Source organism: Osmerus mordax, chromosome 13 (genome assembly GCF_038355195.1).
Source record: "Osmerus mordax isolate fOsmMor3 chromosome 13, fOsmMor3.pri, whole genome shotgun sequence".
In the NCBI taxonomy this organism is placed as follows: domain Eukaryota; kingdom Metazoa; phylum Chordata; class Actinopteri; order Osmeriformes; family Osmeridae; genus Osmerus; species Osmerus mordax.
In genome coordinates, this window is record NC_090062.1 from 7,493,443 (window position 1) to 7,514,690 (window position 21,248).

At 45.9% G+C, this 21,248-nt stretch overlaps 1 protein-coding gene across 1 annotated transcript in view; it reads left to right on the forward strand.

Annotated features, from left to right (window-relative positions):
* The first annotated feature begins 1,064 nt into the window (after window positions 1-1,064).
* The window catches only part of LOC136955458 (C-myc promoter-binding protein-like), a 32,365-nt gene continuing 12,181 nt past the window's right edge, over window positions 1,065-21,248 (forward strand). The window contains exons 1-19 of the mRNA XM_067249167.1: window positions 1,065-1,389; window positions 2,487-2,733; window positions 4,253-4,322; window positions 6,156-6,325; window positions 7,815-8,110; window positions 8,447-8,513; window positions 8,691-8,749; window positions 8,898-9,042; window positions 9,255-9,430; window positions 10,371-10,471; window positions 11,495-11,710; window positions 13,322-13,467; window positions 13,789-13,827; window positions 17,034-17,167; window positions 17,259-17,391; window positions 17,524-17,730; window positions 17,970-18,098; window positions 19,562-19,706; window positions 21,008-21,127. Coding sequence (XP_067105268.1) covers window positions 1,079-1,389; window positions 2,487-2,733; window positions 4,253-4,322; window positions 6,156-6,325; window positions 7,815-8,110; window positions 8,447-8,513; window positions 8,691-8,749; window positions 8,898-9,042; window positions 9,255-9,430; window positions 10,371-10,471; window positions 11,495-11,710; window positions 13,322-13,467; window positions 13,789-13,827; window positions 17,034-17,167; window positions 17,259-17,391; window positions 17,524-17,730; window positions 17,970-18,098; window positions 19,562-19,706; window positions 21,008-21,127 — 2,911 coding nt within the window. The 5' untranslated portion in view covers window positions 1,065-1,078. The remainder of the gene's footprint in view (window positions 1,390-2,486; window positions 2,734-4,252; window positions 4,323-6,155; window positions 6,326-7,814; window positions 8,111-8,446; window positions 8,514-8,690; window positions 8,750-8,897; window positions 9,043-9,254; window positions 9,431-10,370; window positions 10,472-11,494; window positions 11,711-13,321; window positions 13,468-13,788; window positions 13,828-17,033; window positions 17,168-17,258; window positions 17,392-17,523; window positions 17,731-17,969; window positions 18,099-19,561; window positions 19,707-21,007; window positions 21,128-21,248) is intronic.

Here is a 21,248-nt window from a genome sequence, read left to right on the forward strand (position 1 = left end):
GCTAACACCCTGCTAATTAGGCTAGACTACACTCTCCACACCCTCACTGTTTGGAATCGCAGGCATAGCCTTACTGACTCCTTTAAATTTTGTAGCATTTTTTTACTCCCAGATAAAAAAAATAGTTTCCACTGTTTCTCTAGAGCATCAGGAATTGAAAATACAAGGTCTCAATTGTGCTTTAGACACGCCAAGTGGGGAACATGGTTTTGATTTCAACATGCCTGTCACCATTACATTTGACATTTTCCAGGATGTAGTCCTGTGTTTAAAAAAAGGAAGGAAAATACATAAAATTAGTCCGGGATGTATTCTCCAGTATATATCTAAATACATTTGTGCATAAACTAAGCAGGTTTGTGTTCTGAACTCTTGTGAAGACAGCAGGAGAGCTTAGATTAGTGACATGACTTTGCGTTTACCCATTGAGACAGACTATTATCCCTGTGCTCCACCCGGTGTCAGGGAGTTGAAGGATGAATCCGGTTACTAAGGCAAATTGAAGACATACTGAAATCAGAGTATATTCCACCACACCCAAAGGCTTGAGCACCAGTTACTGTAAACTTCTATTACCATCCCAGCAGACACATTTGTTGCAGAAGTAAAATCTTTTGTTTGCTTTTGACTAATATAATACAAAATGAAAACTTTTTAAATATGCAGAAAGCCTCAAAATCTCCAGGCTTAATGCCTGTACAGTGTATAATTGTTCTTAAATGCCAAAGGGAAGAACCACACACCTAGTCAGTCAGTCCTCACATACCTCTCCTTAAATCAATTTGTATCTGATACGCCCCATTCCTTTCCTTCTCTCTTTGTTTTTATCTGTTTCACTAGTTTTTATTTATGACTTCATTCCTGGGAACTCTTTGTATTGGACTTGTACGGCAAATCCATTTAGTGAGGACAAAGAGGCTAAGGAGCACCAAGAAAATGATATACATTTTTATAAACGTTTCCACCTCTGCCCCATTTCTTTTCTCCACTTTCCCCTCATTTCCACACCCTTCTTCCTTTCCTCCCTTTCTTCCCCTCCCCTCATTCTCCATGTGCAGACAGCCGGCGGGGATGGGAGATGATGGAGGACAAAGGCCCTCGCGTAGCAGACTACTTTGTGGTAGCCGGCCTGACAGACGCCTCCACGCCGCTGGACCAGGAAATCCACTTCGATGATGTCTGCCACAAGATGGCCAAGCCCAAGGCGCCCATCACCGACGTGGCCGTGGTGATGCGGTCGCTGGGGGAGGAGGTGCCGTCCGGCTACACCTGTGTGGAAACCACCCCCTCGGGCCTGTCAGCCGACCTGAACAACGGCGGCCTCATGGCGCCGCAGATCTTCCTCTGCTACCGGCGAGGGCGTGACAAGCCTCCGCTCACCGACCTGGGGTGAGTGGAAGAGCCTGGAGAGGATGAGCGTGTGACGTCCAAACAGTGACGCGGTGATGTTATAACCACGATTAAGTTTGCTGCACTAAACCTCTGGAATTGATATTGAAAATGGTAATCTCCTCGTTTCTTCAGAAGTAGGGCTGACTAATTTGAACTAGGACTACATCTGTGGGGTTACTAAATTGGCTGAACCTTTTCCATCGAAACTGTTTTGAAGCAGCCTCGTTACGAAAAGCAGAAAACCTAGGGCTCCCTCACATCTCGCGCTGAGAGGCAGACGAGGACAGGGCTAAGTGTGCTAGGCTAGCCTCTGAACCTGCCATGTTTAGTGCTTATCAGGCGCTTACACAGAGCCTCTGTACCGACAGGCCTTATCTGGTGATTACCCAGAGAGCTTGTGCTTCCGACTGCATTGTGAGAGGTAGTAATCAGCTTTGTCTGTGGTTGGGTGTCATAAACAGAATGACAGCGTGCGTGGCCATGTATTCAGGTTCTTGTATGGGGTAAAATGGAATGTGTATGTCATTATTTTGTGTGCGAGCGAGTCTATTGAGTCTGGTGGTGTAAGGTCGAAGGCGAGTAAACACACTCTCCCCGTCGGCTCCCACCATTAGCCATTAGCATGTTCTCCCAAAATGGCGGCAAAGCCCAGACCACCTCTCTGGTTACCATAGAGATAGATCTTCACCCCATTGCTGCCGAGCTTGAGTGGAAATGGCCCAATTTCCCAAGCTCGGTGGTAAATATTAGGCTTAGCTTCATAATATATCAAAGTCATTGTTCGAACTCTGAAACGTTCCCTCTTGTACTAATGTAACACTGGCCCCTGAATGTCACCGTGACCTGAATGGAAAAGACACAACAGGCTGGGAATTTATGCACAGCTTCATTTTCTGTGAAGTACCAACCCCTCATTTGGAACAGTTTCCCACCATGTTATTTGTAACCTACTGAAAGCCTTTCGGTATAGTTGCTTGCTAAAAAATAAGGTATATACTGATCACTGTAGTGCTAGCCGTGCAATGACCTATCACTGAAGCTTCACTTTTTAATAAATGTTTCCCCTTACCCCTCACGTTTTGCTCCCTCCCCAGTGTTCTGTACGAGTGGAAGGAGCGTCTGAAACAGGGCTGCCACATCATCCAGACCACTCCCTCTGGCCGTCCAGCAAACATCAGCAGCACCTCGTCCCAACGCATCTACATCACTTACCGCCGGGCACCTGAGAGCCAGCCACACGCCGCCCTGGCCGTCACAGACATCTGCATAATCATCCCGGGCAAGGGCGAGACTCCCCCGCACACCTTCTGCAAGGTGGAGAAGAACCTCAACAGCAGCTTGGTAAGATGGCTGCCTCGGGTGTGTCTCTGGACAAGCAGGGAGGTCATGTTGACATTGAGTTTTGCATGCAAAAGAATGTTTGTCGTGATAAAGGCTTGATAGGTCAGCGAGCTCTGGGTCTTGTTCAGAGGAGGAAAACGTAAAAAAATGCTTGTATTGACATTGTATCAGGATGCCCATTGTTTGACATGCAAACTGTAAAAATGTTCAACAGGAAGAGCCACCACAAATTCTCACTCTCCCTGGCAAGAGAAGCATCTATTGCCACACGGTGAATTGGGGCTTGTCTTGGAAACGGGGGTGTTCTATATCAGTGTTTTCCCTAGGTTTACAGCTTTTGGGGGAGTCATGGTCTCCCGACCATGAGACAGAAATGACATGCCGTTGTGTAAATAAGATAAATAACATAAGGCCATTTAGTTTGTTTAATAAAAGAGCAAGCTATAGACCTGTTTTATAGGAAAGGTAACCTTAAATGACCTATTTTGTGATCTTTTTTTATTTTGTAATTTTTTTATTTTATTTACTTGACCTTCCAGGGGGGCGGGGGGTTCCATTGGGGGGGGGGGGGGGGGTGTGGCGTGGCGCCCCCCTAATATAATGGTAGAGGAAACACTGTATATATAACATAAACATACATTTTTAGATTGAGAGCAGGGAATTATATTATACTGTGCAGACCAACAGACCCAGCTTGTTCGTCACACTACAGAAATGCACAGAAGTTATGCTGGTTGTTAAAAGAAAGCGTTTGAGGTACCCGACAATACCAGCATGCAAGATTTTGCCTATTTTTCCTCAGCTTTGTCATGCACAAAGAGAAAAACTGTTTCTGTTAGTTCATTTTTCTCTTTTCGGTGCAAGTTGCACCAAGGGACATTATATCAAGATGGAGACAACAGCAAGTGCATCCAATTATGAAACGAAGCCTCTCAAACACAGTCAGGCCCTCAGGATACTGTTAGGCTGCAGAGTTGTGCGTCTCTCTTCAACCCTAAACCATGTTCCATGTCTCCTTAATGACAGGAGCATATCCACACCATTTCTTCCTCTCAACAAATACATCTTTCTTTCCCCCCCCCCCCCCCCCCCCCTCGGTCTGTGCTTAATGCCGCAAAACACCCTCTACCCACTACCCGTCGTATTGTGTTATGGTTTATGTACTTGCACAACACACACACACACACACAGCGGCTGTTCAGTATTATAAAAAGATGACCTTGCTGTGTCAGCAAGGTCTGCTTTGATCACTGGGCAACATGGTAGTCCCCCAGTGTGCGTGTATTCATGTTTAGAGAAAACATTGTGGCTAAAAGTACACAGTGGGGAATGCACAAGAGACCATACCATCTGCACTCAATGTTCAACAGTTCAATGTTCAGTAAAGTGACCAATGAAAACATGCTTGATTTTCTATACATGATGCATTCAGTCAATGACATGAAAAGACTAACTGAGAAATGGGTTCTAATGTGGAATTCATACACTCATGGAAAAAAACTGTCCCTTGTGTTTTCAGTGGGGCTCCTCTGTATATCTGTGTTATAAGAAGTCGGTGGCCAAAACCAACATGATAGCCTACAAAGCAGGTGAGGGATGTTTCAATATTTTTCCCTTTGAAACGTTAAAGTGCACCCAATAAATCAGGCAATATTCAGCCAGTTGTCTGTGTGGGCCTTGTGTCTATTTCTCTTTGTTATGGTAAGCCTGGAATTCTCAATGCTCAATCGCTATGTTCTGTAAATACAATCGCCAAGTTCATAATTCCCAATATCCTAAGTTCATATAGATAATCACTATCTGGTCTAAGTGGTGCATTGTAATCTTTAAAGACTGTCCAAGATCCTAGGTTCTGTTTTGTGAACATGGTCATCATAGCTGTGTCGTGGTAGAGAAGTCTCATTTCACCAGGTGTTTAGAAACACAGTGGCCACATTGTTGAGGATGGTTACATTGAAGACGTGTTTCTCTCTCAGAGAATGGCCTCTGATCAACCTTTGAGAAATGACATGAATGTTATATCAGAATTACAGATTGTAATAAACTCTTTTTGCTGCTTTTTAACCAGTAAATCGTTGCATTTTCCGTGCTTGTAAGGCAGTATCAAGTCCAATGTTCAACACCCTGGATTTGAAATAGGTCATGTGAGGGTATACTTTGCTACACAGGCGTGTTACGGCGTGTTAAGGTGTCAGACGGAGGGTTCTTGGTTAAGTACACGCATGCTGGGGTTTTCCCCCAGCAGACTTGGGCTGCTGCTAATTTAGTGATTCCTCTATTGCTCATTGTGACTAAAATGTCCTTAACTCTCCCCTCTCAAATATGTTGTGCCAGTGGGTGGGAAATAGAACCAGATGTTACTTCCAACAACAGGGAGATAAAATCCTCAAACAACGGAGATGCTTTGGTTTTCATGCTGGCCACCCAGTTCTGTTGGTCTCAATACACACGCGCGCGCGCGCACACACACACACACACACACACACACACAAGGTTGTTATGATACCAAATAACAGCATGAACTAATTCCACATTAAGGCCAAACCTCAATGGTGATGCAACTTCTAGGCTAACTCCCATAACATTATCTCAACCTTGTTTGGTAAGTCTAGACCTTGAATTGCTCGACCAAACCCTAACCCACTTTTATTTTATAGACCCGCCTCAAATGTATTTTCCAGACCATTATTTGACATGCATCTATACAACATTGACTCAACCAAAATCCCAACCCTGAATACTTATGCTGTCATAACACCCAAGGCCCAGACCATCTGTGGCCTTCACACTGACGTGGCTGATTGGTATCTCAGCAGAGCACGTCTGGAGTGTGCGGCTGCAGACTGAACACAGTGATCTCATCTGAGCTGTGTGGATGTGTCGCTGGCATAAGCTACCCAAAGCAGAGCCTTGAGGAAACCATACCTAGAAACTGAATGCACATGTTGAGTTCAGTTCATCTCTTCGATGTTAGCTGATGTATTACTAGGGCTGTAATTAAACAGATGTCATTGGATCTTTGGCACAAAGATCTGTTTTAAAACGACTTCTTTAATTTAAAAGTTTTTTTTTGCCAAATATTCTATATGGGAATACAAGGTTCTCAGTATCCAAATGGCCTAAAATCTTATAGTTAAACAAGCATTCACATGGTATGAATACTATGTTGTTCATTTAGCTAAGGGTTAATTAGCAGGGAGTGAGGGTTTATTTCAAGTCCATAGTCTGTTGCCAAACATTGATTACTTAGCGTTGCACATAATGATAGTGATTGTGATTAATTGAACTAGCCTAGCACTTTACAAACCATGCTCCATAGGGACCTTAATTGATTGTTAGTTACAGGAGAACATTTGCGTTCTGCTGCTACAGAACTTGATTTGAGTGCTGTCTAATTCTCTTGTTGTTGGGGTTTTGTCTAGGTTTGTTCAGCAGATACCCAGAAGAGGACTATGAGTCGTTCCCTCTGCCAGAGTCGGTCCCTCTCTTCTGCCTGCCCATGGGGGCCACTATCGAGTGCTGGCCCGCATCAACCAAATACTCCCTCCCTGTATTCTCCACCTTCGTCCTGACCGGATCCTCTGGAGAGAAGGTGACACTCACTCAAGCATGCTTCCTCACCACTGACCTTATCTGCTTGTAAAGATTCCTCCATTAGATGCACTCATACACTGCCTCCTGTATTGTGTTCCAGCCACACTGTTGACACATCTAGGCACTCCCCATGTGGGGCACTAGTGCAAAAGCTAATAGTGGTTAAGGGAAAGAGAAGTTCAGTGTGTCAGAACCCCCTCCACCCCCCCTATTTTAAAAGAAGCTTCCAGTTCCACCCGGTTATATTTTCCCCTAACAGTAGCCTAGGTGTGAGGGAGAAGCATTTCTCACTGCTAGTTGGCTAAACCCTGCAGATGTCTCTCTGACACCAAGTGCAGGAGCTGTTACTTGCAAGTCTCATCTCCCAGTCAGTAGTTCCACAAGCTGGCAGGTACTACTTCCTAGCAGGGGGTTCGCAAAGTTGCACACAGGAGGGCTCTCCTCGTTAGGTATCACCCAGAAGTTGCAGTCTGTCGTTGCTGTAAACCGGCTCACTCCAAATGTTGAAAGAACATAACTACATCGATGGCCAAAATCAAGTTGAAAGGTCTTTGTCCAGAGTGGACAGCAGGGCTCTCGCTACATCACTGATGACTGGTCGAATTAAGTACTTGACAAGAGCTGCATCATCACTCAGAAGCAGCACACAGGCACCATTAGTTTCCCACTATCTAACCCCCCCCCCCCCCACACACACACACACACACACACACACACACACACACATGCCACAGAAGTGGGCCACTGGGTTATGACCATGGGTTGGTATATGTTTGAAATATGTTCCAAAAGCTCTGGTGTAAATGAGTACAACTGACCCCACTCCCCGCCTACTGTTTAGAAAGCAGCAGCCGCTCGGGCTGGAAAGCTAAACATGGGCTGTTAGGGGTCAGAGACGAGGGCTGGCGGGCAGCCCCGCGTGTTTGGTTCTGCTGACTGTTGAGCGAACCCCCAAGAGAGAGCGTGCATGCGTGCGTGCGTGTGTGTTTTCAGAAAGGCGTGTTTGTGTGCGCTTGTGCAAGTGTTTGCCTAGCCGTTGTGCTGTGGATGTTTTGCTGAGCGCAGTGTGTGTGTTGTAAACTGAACTGTGTCGTACCCGGGCAAGGTCAGAGAGAGGAACGGTGGGAAGCCGGCCCGCTGCCTCTCACTGTGTAAAGGTGTTGCTCCCTTTAGAAGTCGGCATGTAGGCCTTTGACCCGATCATACACAAACACATCACAGGGACGGGAACCCGCCTCTGTGTTTTGCGAGCGTATGTGTGTCACACTGCCAAAGGCAAAAACATCCCCCCCTGAGAAAGGTTAGGATATGACCCACAGAACAGATAAGCAGTAATCTGATACAGATTACAGCCAACGTGATGCAAAGAGATACAGAGACATTTAGTCGTATTTTTCCTTCGATTCCCATTGGAGGTTGGCTATATTCAGGGAAACCCTTCCTCATGACTCACCTGTCTGTATGTGCTTGTGTGTTCACCTCTCCAGGTGTATGGAGCAGCCATCCAGTTCTATGAGCCCTACCCACAGGAGTGTCTGACAGACCAGCAGCGCTCCCAGCTGGGCATGCTAGGCCCTGACCCCCTCAAGAGCCCCCCCAGCACTGCAGCCACCCCCACATCTCCCACCGGCCCCACGGCCAGCGTGCCGCCCCCCCGCTCCATCTACACCAACAAGTGCATCTGCCTGCTCTCCCACTGGCCCTTCTTCGACGCCTTCCGCAAGTTCCTCACCTTCCTCTACCGTTACTCCATCTCCGGCCCGCACGTCCTGCCCATCGAGAAGTGAGCTTTCAGTTTCCCTGAATGAAACCTGCTCTTGTTTCTTTGTTTTGTTTGTAGACAAAATAATGTTGTAGCTCTTTTCCTTTAAGTTTTTTTTCCCCCACCCTGTCAACTAAAATGATGCCAGCCCTGTTTTAAGTCGTTTCAATACCAACAAGGGGAAGGTTTTGGTCACACATTGTATGAGGGTTAGACTCATGCCAACCGTGTTTTACGGCCCAGTTACCAAATCTGCACCATGCAGCAGGGATGTGATGACAGATGAAGCACCCCCACACTATATTTATTTGAGTTATTTCTGGCCTCACAAACCTCCCAATCTCTTCCTCCTTCCAGGCACATCTCCCAGTTCATGCACAAGGTCCCCTTCCCCTCCTCACAGAGGCCCAGGATCCTGGTGCAGGTGAGTCTGCTGATGAGTTACGGCCTACATGTATGGATCTTTTCACAAGGCGCTTTATTGAACATGGAGACACACAAACACACAAAGTAGTGCCTGTCCGAGTGATGCATCGCGCCGCCATTTTGGGTCTGAGGTGATACCCATGCATGCTGATTTGTTCACTTTCTCCTCTCATAGCTCTCGCCTCACGACAGTCTGATGTTGAGCCAGCCTGTTTCCTCGCCTCTACCTCTCAGGTAAGGTTGTTTGGTGTTCTACCCACAGGACCTATAGGATTTACACTGTTCACCTTGTAGTGGTTTCCTATTCCCTTTTTGAAACAGGTGATTGTTGGGTACTATGCATGTCAAGTTGAAAACATTGTGTGTTTTGGGGGTATTGCAGTGGGGGGCGGTTCTCTACGCTGCTTCAGAACCTGGGTCCAGAGAACGCCGTCACGCTCTTGGTGTTTGCTGTGACAGAACACAAGATCCTGGTGCACTCCCTGCGGCCCGCGGTGCTGACCAGCGTCACCGAGGCTCTGGTGTCTGTGAGGAGTTACTCTACCAAAAAGCAAACGTCTTTTTAGATTCTTTATTTGATTTGCTAATCATTTTTAGCAGAAGCACAAAATCATTATAGCTATAACACGTGCAATTGTACCAATGGAAATATCATTTATACTTGTAGACACAGTTTAGGAAACATAATAACATCCTGACCTCCAATATTGCCATCCTTCCCTCCTTTTCTCGAGCTCAGATGATCTTTCCGTTCCACTGGCCGTGCCCGTACATCCCCCTCTGCCCGCTGGCGCTGGCCGATGTGCTGAGCGCCCCCTGCCCCTTCATCGTAGGCGTGGACTCACGCTACTTTGACCTCTACGACCCCCCGCCGGACGTCAGCTGTGTGGACCTAGACACAAACACCATCTCCCAGTGAGCACTGCTTCTGCCACGCTCTGAGCTAGGGTGTAGCATATGTCAGTTCCATTATACATAGAAACTGGGAGGCCCGGATATCAGGTTAGGTAAATGCTGATGACTGAGGCCAGTTCCAAAAATATACAGACCGGATGCACATGCTGTACTTTATCTAGTAGATTCATTCATTTTTTTGGGTGTAATGTATAGATACTCAAGCAGTTGCATGGAATATAGTAAAGTTAAATTTTCAATAAATAAAAGGTTTAAAAAATGTTCATGAATATTTTTGGGCTTCCTCGAACACTCAAAGTGAATTTGTCACGGGTCCAAGAAAACAGCCAATTATCCTTCACAACCCATCCCTTTGAAGTATCTTGAAAAAGGCACTCGCGTCACAAATAGAGCTTGTGAACATGGGGCAAAAAGAGAAGGGATTTACCACCAAATAAAAATAACACTTTAGCAATGATGTGTTGAAATCAAGACCAGGATAGATGTGTTCAGCTGTGCATGAGTAACCTTGTGGATTTAACTCAACAGAAATTCTTTTGAAGTTGAGTTTCTTTAAACTGTTACTTTAGAGCGTTCATGTAAAAATTAAGGACTAGAATAGAGTACAGTTCAATGTAAAAGTATGCTAGCCACAAAAACCTAACCCCAAACCTTTTATTTTGTACTGGACACCTGATTTACTATATTCCTTAATAGACCTCATGCTTGCCAACCTGTTTCCCTTTTTAAGCTAGGGAAGTGGTGACTTGCAATGTAAACAGAGCACACGTACCACAGAGTGAGGTTTGGTCAGGTGGCTTCATTTGGTCTTGATGTTTTGCCTGATACCCTGTGGTCACTTAGCCTGCCAGACACACTCAGCAAACCAGGGTGGTCCCCGGCACACCCTTCAACGCTCCCCCAACCTCTCCTGAGCTGACCATGTGCTTTTGCTTTACAGCAATGAAGATAAGCGAGCCCTGACTTGGAAGATCCTGCCAAAGAAAGCCTGTAAAAACCTGATGAATGTGCTGAACCATCTCTACCAACAACTTGTGGACGGTGAGTAACTTATGAACAGAACAGCAAAAACCCAGGAAAGGAACCAAAACCAGGGTCAAGTATTGACGGGTTGCCAGATGTGTCTCTGGTTTAGTCAGCTTTTATGTCGTCAGACCAGATTTGAAGCATATGTAGTAACCAGGGTAGGTCACAGGTCCAGTCATGTTGGAAACTTTATCAAATCACTGTTTTATACCTTTTATATTGTTCCATTAAATGGGACGAGAATATTCTGGTTCATCTGTAAGGCTCACAAGGAAGTAAACTTGTGCTGCTTTAGGCCCTACTCCTTAATAAAAGATGTAGTTGTTTTTTAGTGGTAGTTTTCAACACTCAACATTTCTGATGACTTGACACTACATGCCAATACATACTTTGTAAATATGCATCCTTTTTTATTCTCCACTCTCATCTCCAGCTCTTACTGTCCTCATTATGTCATTGTGGAGTTTTTCCTCTGTTATTTATGAAGCTCAGTAGTTCCAAAGAAACAAGGGGACCTGTTTTTTATTGAGTCGGGAAGGGGGGGAGTGGGAAACAAATAATTTCTTAGTTTTAAGATGCAGCCAGGCTGAAAATCTAAGCCTTTGCTGCTTGAGTGCCTTGCCCGGAATATTGAATATCAATACACCCGTCTGGGCAGCAACTTCATAGCTTCAAGGACCTCTTGAAAGTAAATCTCCTATAGTTCCTGGTTCTTGTTGTTTACACTTTACATCCATCAAAAACCAAATTGAATCAATGGTAATCAAAGAAACTATTCTGGCTCCAGAACTGTGTTCAACCTGCATTGCAGTGCTATGTGATCTACCTTTTGTTTGTGCTCCTCCAAATGCTTTGCACTTGATGGGTTCCTCAATTGAATGCCAAATTCGACTAGAGTGCACTATATAGGGAAATACAGTGCATTAAGGGTGCAGTGCCTGCATAAATGCAAGCCAGCCCTGCTCTACCCATGGTCAATGGGATGGCACATAAACATCCTCGACTAACCTCCACTCTCTTGTCCCACCCTCCCTCCAGGCCAACAGAGGCCAGACGGTCTCCTGGAACTCAGCATGAGCGACTCGTCCGAGCTGAGCTGCGGCAAGAGCCTGCACACGCTGGAGATGGAGATCCAGGAGGCTTTCCTGCGCTTCATGGCGGCCATCTTGAAGGGCTACCGCTCTTACTTGCGACCCATCACCCAAGCTCCCTCGGAGAAGGCCACCGACGCCAGCTCTCTCTTCGACCTGCAAGGTCAGGACAGACTCTCGCCCTGCTTTAACTATAGGTTTCATTTAAAGGCACATCTCTAACGGGTCGTCATTTCTGCCCCTAGTCCCCAAAATCTTTGAATAAATTCACGATAAATAGCATAAGATGGCATATTAATTGTTTGTCATAAGACTCTGATAGTAACACTACAGCCCAGAGGGGAAAAGCACAATACATGATCAAAACAAGAAGCTTTGGAAAGCCCTTCTGACATCATTTAGAATATACCTCCCTGTTGTCACCTGTTGATCTTCCATCTTGATGGATGCTGCGGCTGTGGCCCTCGTCCCAGAGATTTATACGTGCTTTGTCTAATATACATCACACTTGTTTGTCATTATTTACTCCCTCTCTGTGTGTGTGTGTATATATATATAGAGCCATTTTGAACCACGGGCAGTGTAGCGTTACATCATTAGTAGCGACAGGTTTATGACAGAAGATAATAAAATTACCCCCAACTATCCATAGTTCCCCTTTTCCCTTCCCAATACAGCTGGTCTGCCTCAGACCCAGATGGTGTTGGTTAAAGCATGAGAGGCCTCTCTCAGGGACTGGAGGAAGGAACATTTGGGTGTTTGAAAGGTGTGTGTGTGTGTAGCAGTCCAGCGAGCTTGTGAGCAAGAGTTACAGCTGTTGAAAGCTCATGAGGATAGTCTGGAACAAAGCCCTCAAAGCTCGCTAATACAACATCTGAAATGAGTTGGGCTGATCTCATTGCTGTGAAAGACTCACTAGAGCCAAGGCCATGTGTAATAGGAGAAATGGGATATGCAGAATAAGCACTGGAGATTTGAATGGACCCTTGCAGTGTTATACATAATATAATGACTTGAGGGAACTGCACTTTAATTTTGGCTCCGATTGTTTACTTACACACACACACGTGCCAGTCCATCTGTGCATGCTAGCTTCGTGGAATTGGAAAGGTTAATTCATACCCAGGCAGGTGCCAAAGGGGCAGTTGCGTCAAGGGGGACTGGCCTGTCAGGTGACAGGCCACTGTGTTGGGGGCCACATTGTGCGTGTGTGAATGTGTGTGTGTGTTTCGAGAGAATCCGCTTTCGTTATGTGCTTTACCACCAGGACACAGTGCAGAGGCTTGGATTCCTTAACTGCACTGAGAGCCAATTGTCGTTTATCCTGGTCTCTCACACCATAAGGGCCATTAGTCACACCAGCTGGATGTTGCCATATCCTTATGCATCTTTAAATTATTTATACAACATTGTGTTGGTGTGCATCGTGTGGGAATCTGTTATGTTCAGTGCTATCCATTTTTCATTTGTGAGGTTGGTTTACCCGGTTTACTCTTGCCTTGAGACTAAATGAAATAGTTTCATTTTGTTTGCTGAAAGTATAGATTGAACCAGATAGTCATGGGCATGTAGTGTATCACATTTAGTTACCACCTATTAGAAAGTGTCACTTTCACAAATTGTTGTGCAATTGTTTTGTCTCCTTAGTAGTTAGTCTTTTTCATTGGTCTTGCTTTAGTGTTAATCATAATGTATTGAGACTGTTATTATTGCGCTAGATGCTGATATAAATAACAGTTGTTCTCCAGTAAATGGACCTTTTTCTTTCCCTCAGGCTTCTTAAAGAGTCGTGACCGCTCACACCAGAAGTTCTACTCCCTCATGACCAAGACGCAGATGTTCATCCGCTTCATCGAGGAGTGCTCCTTCGTTAGTGACAAAGACGCCAGCTTGGCCTTCTTCGACGACTGTGTGGACAAAGTGAGCACAGCTTTCTAAATCATCCTCTGCGTCAACCTCTCTCCAATTCTCCTGAACTATTCAAATGTCGCTTTTCTCCCCTCCCCACCATTCTTTTTCCTTTTTTCTTTCAAGTTTTCTTCTCTAGCTATTCTGTCTATCCTGTATGACTACTCGTCTCCAGTAATATTAGTTGTGACCATCATTCCTGCCTGCTCTCACCTATCGTTTAAACTGAACATGCCTCTCTCCTGTCCTCTCCTGTCCCCCCCCTTTCTTTCTTTTTCTCTCTTTCTGCCTTTCTCTGCCTCTTTCCTCTTCTCTGCCTGCCTGTGCGAGTAGCTGTACAGCTCAGAGCGCAGTGCAGAAAAAGGAGGCAAGGTAAGTGTCCTTTTGTGCCTGCTGCGCTCACTGTGACCTCACTGTGTTGAACATTGAAAAGGTACATTGTAGTCCAGTCCAGTGACCAGATCCAGACTAGAAGTGAACATGCGACCCACGTCCTGCCTGTAGTTACAAGCTGAGCCGCACATAAAGGGCCTGTCAGTTTTGCAACCAAAAGCAGAATTCCTCCAACTCGAACTCTTTGATGCACTTTCCACACTCTCCCTGTATTGAGTTGTAAGCTACTGTGTAATTTGCCACCTAAGCACTTACAGTAATACTGCAGATCGCAGAAAAATGATTTCTGGGGCCAAACATTTCATGACTCCAGCAAGGTACTATAGAGCTTTATTGCAGCTCAGTGACTTCTATAATGCTTGATCGAACATTATGTTATGAGACGATTCCTCTAAACTGCTCCATTTGTCTCACCCAGTCAGTTTGCCCGGAGAGATCTTTTCAATGCTGAACCTAAAATCAAAAGTGATCTGCTGCATTTCAGAGAGTGTTTGTCTTTCTGTGTTTGAGAGATAAAGGCGGGGAGTGAAATCATTTTTTAGCAGGATTGTAATGTCACATCTGGATAATATCATGCAAGATGTTGATTATTAGAGGTTAAATTGATAATTGACACCAAAATATCATTTTCCCACAATGAGGCTTTGTAATTGACCGTTTTGAAGTAATTGAATCGAGGGCCACATGCAAGGCTCTTCCCCTCCTCCCCTCTCCCAGGCTGATGTAAGCAGTAACACTCACTCATCTCCTCCCTCAGTGTCAGATTTATACTCTGGTAATCCCTGTTGATACTCTCACTGTGCTATGGAGTCCCTGGTAGGATTAAGAGGTCCACTCTCATAGGACTACGCAAGCTCCTAAGAGTTCATCCCACTCAGTCTCCCTGCTACACAAACACGCACACGCACACGCAAACACCCTCTACACTCAGATTAAATAGCTTTGTCTACGTACTGTACATATTTTACCCAACTGTCACTCCCTGTCCCCTTGCGCGCACACAGAATATTCCCATACTCCCTCAGAGAGCTGCATGTTCAGTCCAACAGGACTCAATGTTCCTAGGCAGAAACAAAGAAAAACAACTAATCTTTGCTTCTCAAGCTCAACAATTCTAAGTGGTTATTTTGCTTTGCCTGTCTGCACTTTCAGTGACCTTTTACACATTGAAGCAGGTTGTACATTTTCCTCTTGCTGTTTATTCGTGAAGTTAAACCTTATTTGTGACAAAATAAATTGTATATTAATCAATAACTGTCTTGAGCACTACACTCAAGAAGAGATTTAAATTTTTTGAGGAAGTGTTGAGGTATACTTGTGCCAAAACTGTACTAGTGCTTAAAACATAAACCAGAGGTAGTATTTTCTTCCAGATAACACGGCAGTGGTCTGTGATGGGACAGGTGGTCTGTGATGGGACAGGTGGTCTGTGATGGGACAGGTGGTCTGTGATGAGACAGGTGGTCTGTGATGGGACAGGTGGTCTGTGATGGGACAGGTGGTCTGTGATGGGACAGGTGGTCTGTGATGGGACAGGTGGTCTGTGATGGGACAGGTGTTCTGTGATGGGACAGGTGTTCTGTGATGGGACAGGTGGTCTGTGATGGGACAGGTGGTCTGTGATCTCAGCTAGTCTTCATCAGAAGCCCGCTCGTACTCTGACCCGAGCTCCTGCCAGGTGTAGATTTATTGAGTTCAACCACCAGCGTTTTAACCCATCGATTTGTTGTTGCACTCCATAAATCCTCCCTTTCTGAAGTGTCTACAGCTTGCGTGTACATTTTCTTTCTGCCATTTCTCTCTGTTTCTCTCTTTCTACACACACGGGTTAAAAAATACAGATATATAAATAATAAAACCTACATTTAAATATTATGTACACATATTCCAGTCTCAGACATCATCAAGCCCGTAACTCAGAGTTTCTCAACCATCTTCCCGCCAAGGTGTGTTTTCCGTAGAAATCTTTGGTCTCTAAAAGCCCATTTGTTTAAGAACCAGACAGCGAAGTAAAGTACCCATTCAAAAAGCACTTAGTGCTAATGCTCTTATAATTATTGCTTTCTACTGTGGAGGCTAGGAAATGATATACCTGTCTTTTTTGTGGTGCCAGTATAAAGAGATATTTGAAGGAGAGATAATTAAAAAAAAAATATATACAAATCTTTTTTTCCCACAATGGGAAGAACGAGTCATTTTAGGAAGAGTAGGATATAGAAAGAATGAGGTAATGGGGATAGAAAGGATTTGTGCATTAGAGATGAGAATGGCAATTACATCCTTGTTTTGACAATAGCTTGTGCACATATAATTTGATTATGTTTGTGATTCTCAGGGGCTAACATTCTGCTACTGAGAGTAGAATGAAAAGGCTTGGTTTCCTTTTATTTTTCATCATCAGGCAGCATTTAAAGTTTTGCTATCAAATAGAAAAAGCAAATACAGCAAACATTTTTGTTGAATTTTAGTTTATGCTCTCTGCCCATCTGTGGCCGTATGTGATTAGATAAGCAACTGGTGCTGCACTTAGCTCCAAATGTTTTTAAGATGTCTGAGGGTGGGTGGCACTGATGGAGTGGCAGACCACACCGGGTGTTTGCCGTGCTTAATGCAAAACCTGCACTCATAATGATAAGAATAATGGGCCGGTTATGTACATCAACACATTTTTTGTATGCGCTACAGTCCCACTGTGCTTGGTCAATAGAGCTTCATCAATAAAGCTAGACAGAACCACTAACTTTATCGCTAGCTCCACCTCTAACACTGGCACAAACACTTCAACCTCATCAGTAGACCCTTCAGAGGATTGACACTGATTGATGAGTGAATCACCAGGAACTATCAGGGAGTACAGAGCGAAAAGCAATTGAGATGGAGCCCACACTCCCCACTCTACAAGCAGTTTGTCTGACAGTTGCTGCGCACAGCGAGAGACAGACGTAGAGAGTGAGAGAAATGGGAAGACAGAGAGAGTGCAATTGTGAAAACGAGGTCATCCGCAGTCCTCCGCTCTTGTGAACAACCAGCACAGACACAGTTGTCTCTATCAATAGGAGCAAGCTCATACTGAATTGTTGGGGAGAGCGAGGCTGTACCAGCTCTGAACTGTATATTGTTTTCATGTCTTTTTATTCAACCCAATTAAATCCTGTTTTACAATGTCCCCCCCCCCACCCCCCCAGGTGGACAGCGATAAGCCGGAGGAAACCAGGCTGATAGAAATCGACGAATCCCAACGCAGCGAGCACACAGTGTTCATCACGCCCCCAGAGCTGCCCCCTCTACCCGAGGGGGAGGAGTACCCACTGTGCTACAGGTAGGGCCGCTCCGTCAGTGTGTCAGGTGTACAGGTGACGGTGGCTTTGTCTCGCCTCACCATGCGTGACGTGTTGGGCCTCTTCCTACAGCTACGACGGCTTCCCGGTGTTGAGTCTCGACCTGTTCGACCCCATGGAGGGCCTCCGAACCCCGGCCTCTCGCCTCGCCGCTCGGCCCAGCTGCCCCGCCAGCCCCGCGCCCATGTTCAGACGCACCAAGCAGGTTCATGAAAGCACACACAAATTCCCACAAACACACACATATATACATACACTCACACATTAACACACACACACACACACGCATAAAACAGTAAACAGGTGAAGTATACCCAACCTCATTTCGTCTTCACAGGAGATCAAGTCGGCCCAGAAGATCGCCAAGAAGTACTCGTCCATCCCCCAGATGTGGTCCAAGTGTCTGCTGCGCCACTGCTACGGCCTGTGGTTCATCTGCCTGCCCGCCTACGTCAAGGTGTGCCACTCCAAGGTGCGGGCGCTGCGCACCGCCTACGACGTCCTGCGGAAGATGCAGACCAAGAAGCTGCAGCCTCCGGACGAGGTACAAGGCTGAGAGTGAACCACATGTTGAGCCGTCAGTCAGGCTAAAACTGGGGGGAAATATATATTAGTAAATAAAGATTACGATGCTCTGTAATGTTCTTTTGTTCTGTGATGTACTCTACTGAGTGTCAAAGCCCATATCATCATCTGTATCAGTCATCATGTGATCATCTCACATTTCAAAGCCAGGGTAACATACAGCAGCCCTCCTCTCTCTCTCGCTCTCTGCACTCCCAGGTGTGCTACAGGGTGCTGATGCAGCTGTGTGGTCAGTACGGGCAGCCTGTCCTGGCCGTCAGGGTCCTCTTTGAGATGAAGAAGGCCGGGGTCCACCCCAACGCCATCACCTACGGCTACTACAACAAGGTGAGGGCCTGACTCTGGAACGATCAGGCAAAGCACTGGAACATCTCGTAGGCGGACGGTGCGCCCCGTGATATTTAAATGTAGACTTGAGTTATTAATCTAAAACTTTCCTGGAGAGATTTTTAGAGATGCTTAAAGTTTTCAAAGAAGACCTTGTCTTTTGAATTTATTTTTGGACCGATATCAAAATGTTGGCTATTTACCTCATCAATGTTATGTTTTTGATCAGGCAGTCTGGAGTCTGCCTTTAGATAAGTAACATACGCTGACATTTTCAATCCTCCAAGGTTGTTACCCCAGCCTCTGTAATCACACATGGCTTCAAGATGACTTGTGAGTCTTCAAACCTGGCAACCCGCCATCTATCTGGCAACCTAGCAGTAATAAAAAAAAGAAATGAGTCGATTGATGTTCATTTGCGGTTATCAGCCAATGTGGCCTTGGTAAAGGTTGCATCAGTGTCCTTTATTATCTTTGCCTCTGTGACATTCGGTGACAAATGGCAGCCACGGGCGGTGTTATTTTATCTCGGTAATCAATGGCTGCTTCAGAGGCACTGATTACGGTAGGATTTTTTCCCCCATCTTCCTCAGACGCAAATCATCTGAAGCAGACGGAGGATGAGACTGTTTTTGCATGCAAGGTTTTAATCTGTGTCTGGGCAGCCTGTTGATGGCTGTGTGTGGCAGTCTGTGTGCCTATATGTGTGCTAACAGATGAACCGATAGCAGGACTGTGAGAGGTGAATGCCCCCCTCTCCCATTGGACTGTGTGTGTGGGGAACGTGTCCTGGTGGCAGGGCGAGCGGCTGTCTGGATCACACACACTCTGACTGGCTCTTCCAGACAGCGTCCCTGCGAGGATTGGGCGAGCCTCTGTTGTCATCACAACGGCACGTAGGGCTCGTCTCAGCTCAGCAACCTAATTTCACCTGGCCAATTATCAAGAGCCTTTGCACAGGGACAGCTTCGACTCACTAATAAACACAGCTTCCCTTATTCCACTGCCTGCTAGAACTGCATAGCAATTGGCTGTGTACGTGCCTCTGTCAGTGTTCCTTTCCTGTGTGGGAGGTCTTGTACTTTGTGTGATGTGGACTTGAGACAGAAGACCAAAATACGTTGTTGTGGGAGTGAGGGATAGCGTGTACCTATTGTAACCTTCAAACGTAGCTTGGTATGCATAGACTGCCTCCTTTCTTCACCTTGTCATCTTTTTTTCACCTCTGAACCTCCTTCCCCCTTCCTCTCCCTTCCTGTTTCTCATCGCTCTCCTCTCCTTTCTGCTCCTCCATCCCTCCGTCCTTGGGGGACGGAGGGATGTCCTCATCCCCCTCTCTTTTGACTAAATTCCCATATTCTCTCCTCTTTCCTTCTTCAAACCTCTCCTCTCTTCCTTCCTGCTAATCTTCCCTTTACTCCCTTTTCTCCTTCCCATCCTCCTGTTCCCCTCTGCCTCTCCAGGCGGTGCTGGAGAGCACCTGGCCCTCCAGCACCAGAGGCGGCTACTTCCTGTGGATGAAACTGAGGAACGTGGTCCTCGGCGTGGCCCAGTTCAGACGAGCGCTACAGAAACAGCAGGCCCATCCCACCCAGAGCCCGTTGTCAGGTAAACGCATGACTCAACAAGGCTTTCCTCGTGAATGTGAAATATTGCTTATGTTATGTTGTCGGGGAACACCACCGGCTGTTGCTGTTTTCCTCAACAGTTTATACAACAGCAGCACTAGAACTCCACCATCCACAATCCAGATTTTTTTATCTGACATTTACACTGTCTTTTTATGATATATGAAATAGACATATTAAGCTAGTGAAAAACAATAGTCTGAGTGTTACTTTACACAGCCTAGCTCCTCTGCATGCAGCTTAGTGCCCCCCCACCCCCTCGCCCCTCCCCTCCAGAGAGCACGCCAAATCCTCTGCCTGCAGTCCCCTGCTTCCTACAGCAATTACCCCCTTCTTTTCACTTAACCCCGACTGAGCACAGCACTCTGCATGGTTCCAATTAACATAATATTGATTTAGAGTCGGAGCTTTAAGTATGTTTGAAAGGGCAGTGGGAGAGGTGAGGTGTTCATGAGAAATATGATGAGTTGTTCCTTCCCCTTTTTGGTCAACTTAGCGTATAGACCAGTAGACCTGTAGGTCAGGACACACATATATAACTTCAATTATATTCCAGATATTGCTCCATCGACCCCCCCAACCTTCTTTTAATTGACCAAGAACGTGGAGTTGATTAAGTGGCCCAGCCCCTTCTCCCTTAGTGTTATCTTTGTATTGGCCTCATCATCTGTCCGTAATTGAGTTGGACTCACTTGATCTCTCCAGCCAAGAGCACATCTACTTCACGCATTCTCTCCTTCTTCACCCGCACAGACATCGCCGGCTTAGGCACAACTTTAACATGATGGGGTTAGTGTGTTTTTTCCCCATAGGATCTGTTGTTCATCCCTCACAGAAGGTCCTTTATTCACTGCTTGTCCTCAGAAGTCCATCTAAAAGCAAGCTCAGATCCAGCATTATATACACTAATCCTTCACAAGACAGGCCAGTCCACATCACCATTCACAGCAGTTGTTATTTGCGTATATTTATGAGCGGTCAGTCGGTTAGTCTGTTTTAACTGACACAAAGCAGCCATTCCAAAGTAGGATGACCCTAAACGGCATCTCACTATTGAGTCTAACTTTCTGGGTTGAAGTTGGCCTTCAGGACACAGATCTAGACACAGATCAGCTTAATCTGCACCTTAACTGCATCTTCTGATAAAAGGAGATCTGATCACAGATCTGATCTTAGAACGGTGTCTCATGGGTCAACTTCATCCAGGCCTTATATAAAACTGAGAACCCTGGAGAAAAGATGGGCACCAGTTTCCTTTAACGCCTTGTTGTCTTTGGGCAGATGGCAGCGACCTGGACGCTGTGAGTCACGGCAGCCTGGATAGCTCTAACACGGCCGAGCAGGGCCCCTTCGCCACTGACTCCATCAAAGTAGACCCCACTGACGATAGATCTAGCACAGGTACACCTTCAAGATGGCGGCTGCCTGGCCACGACCCTCGGGGGCATCCGCCATCTTGTTCCGCCTTTTTTTTTTTTTCTTCTATTCCGCCTTCTTCTGAACCCTCTCTTTGATTTCCTCC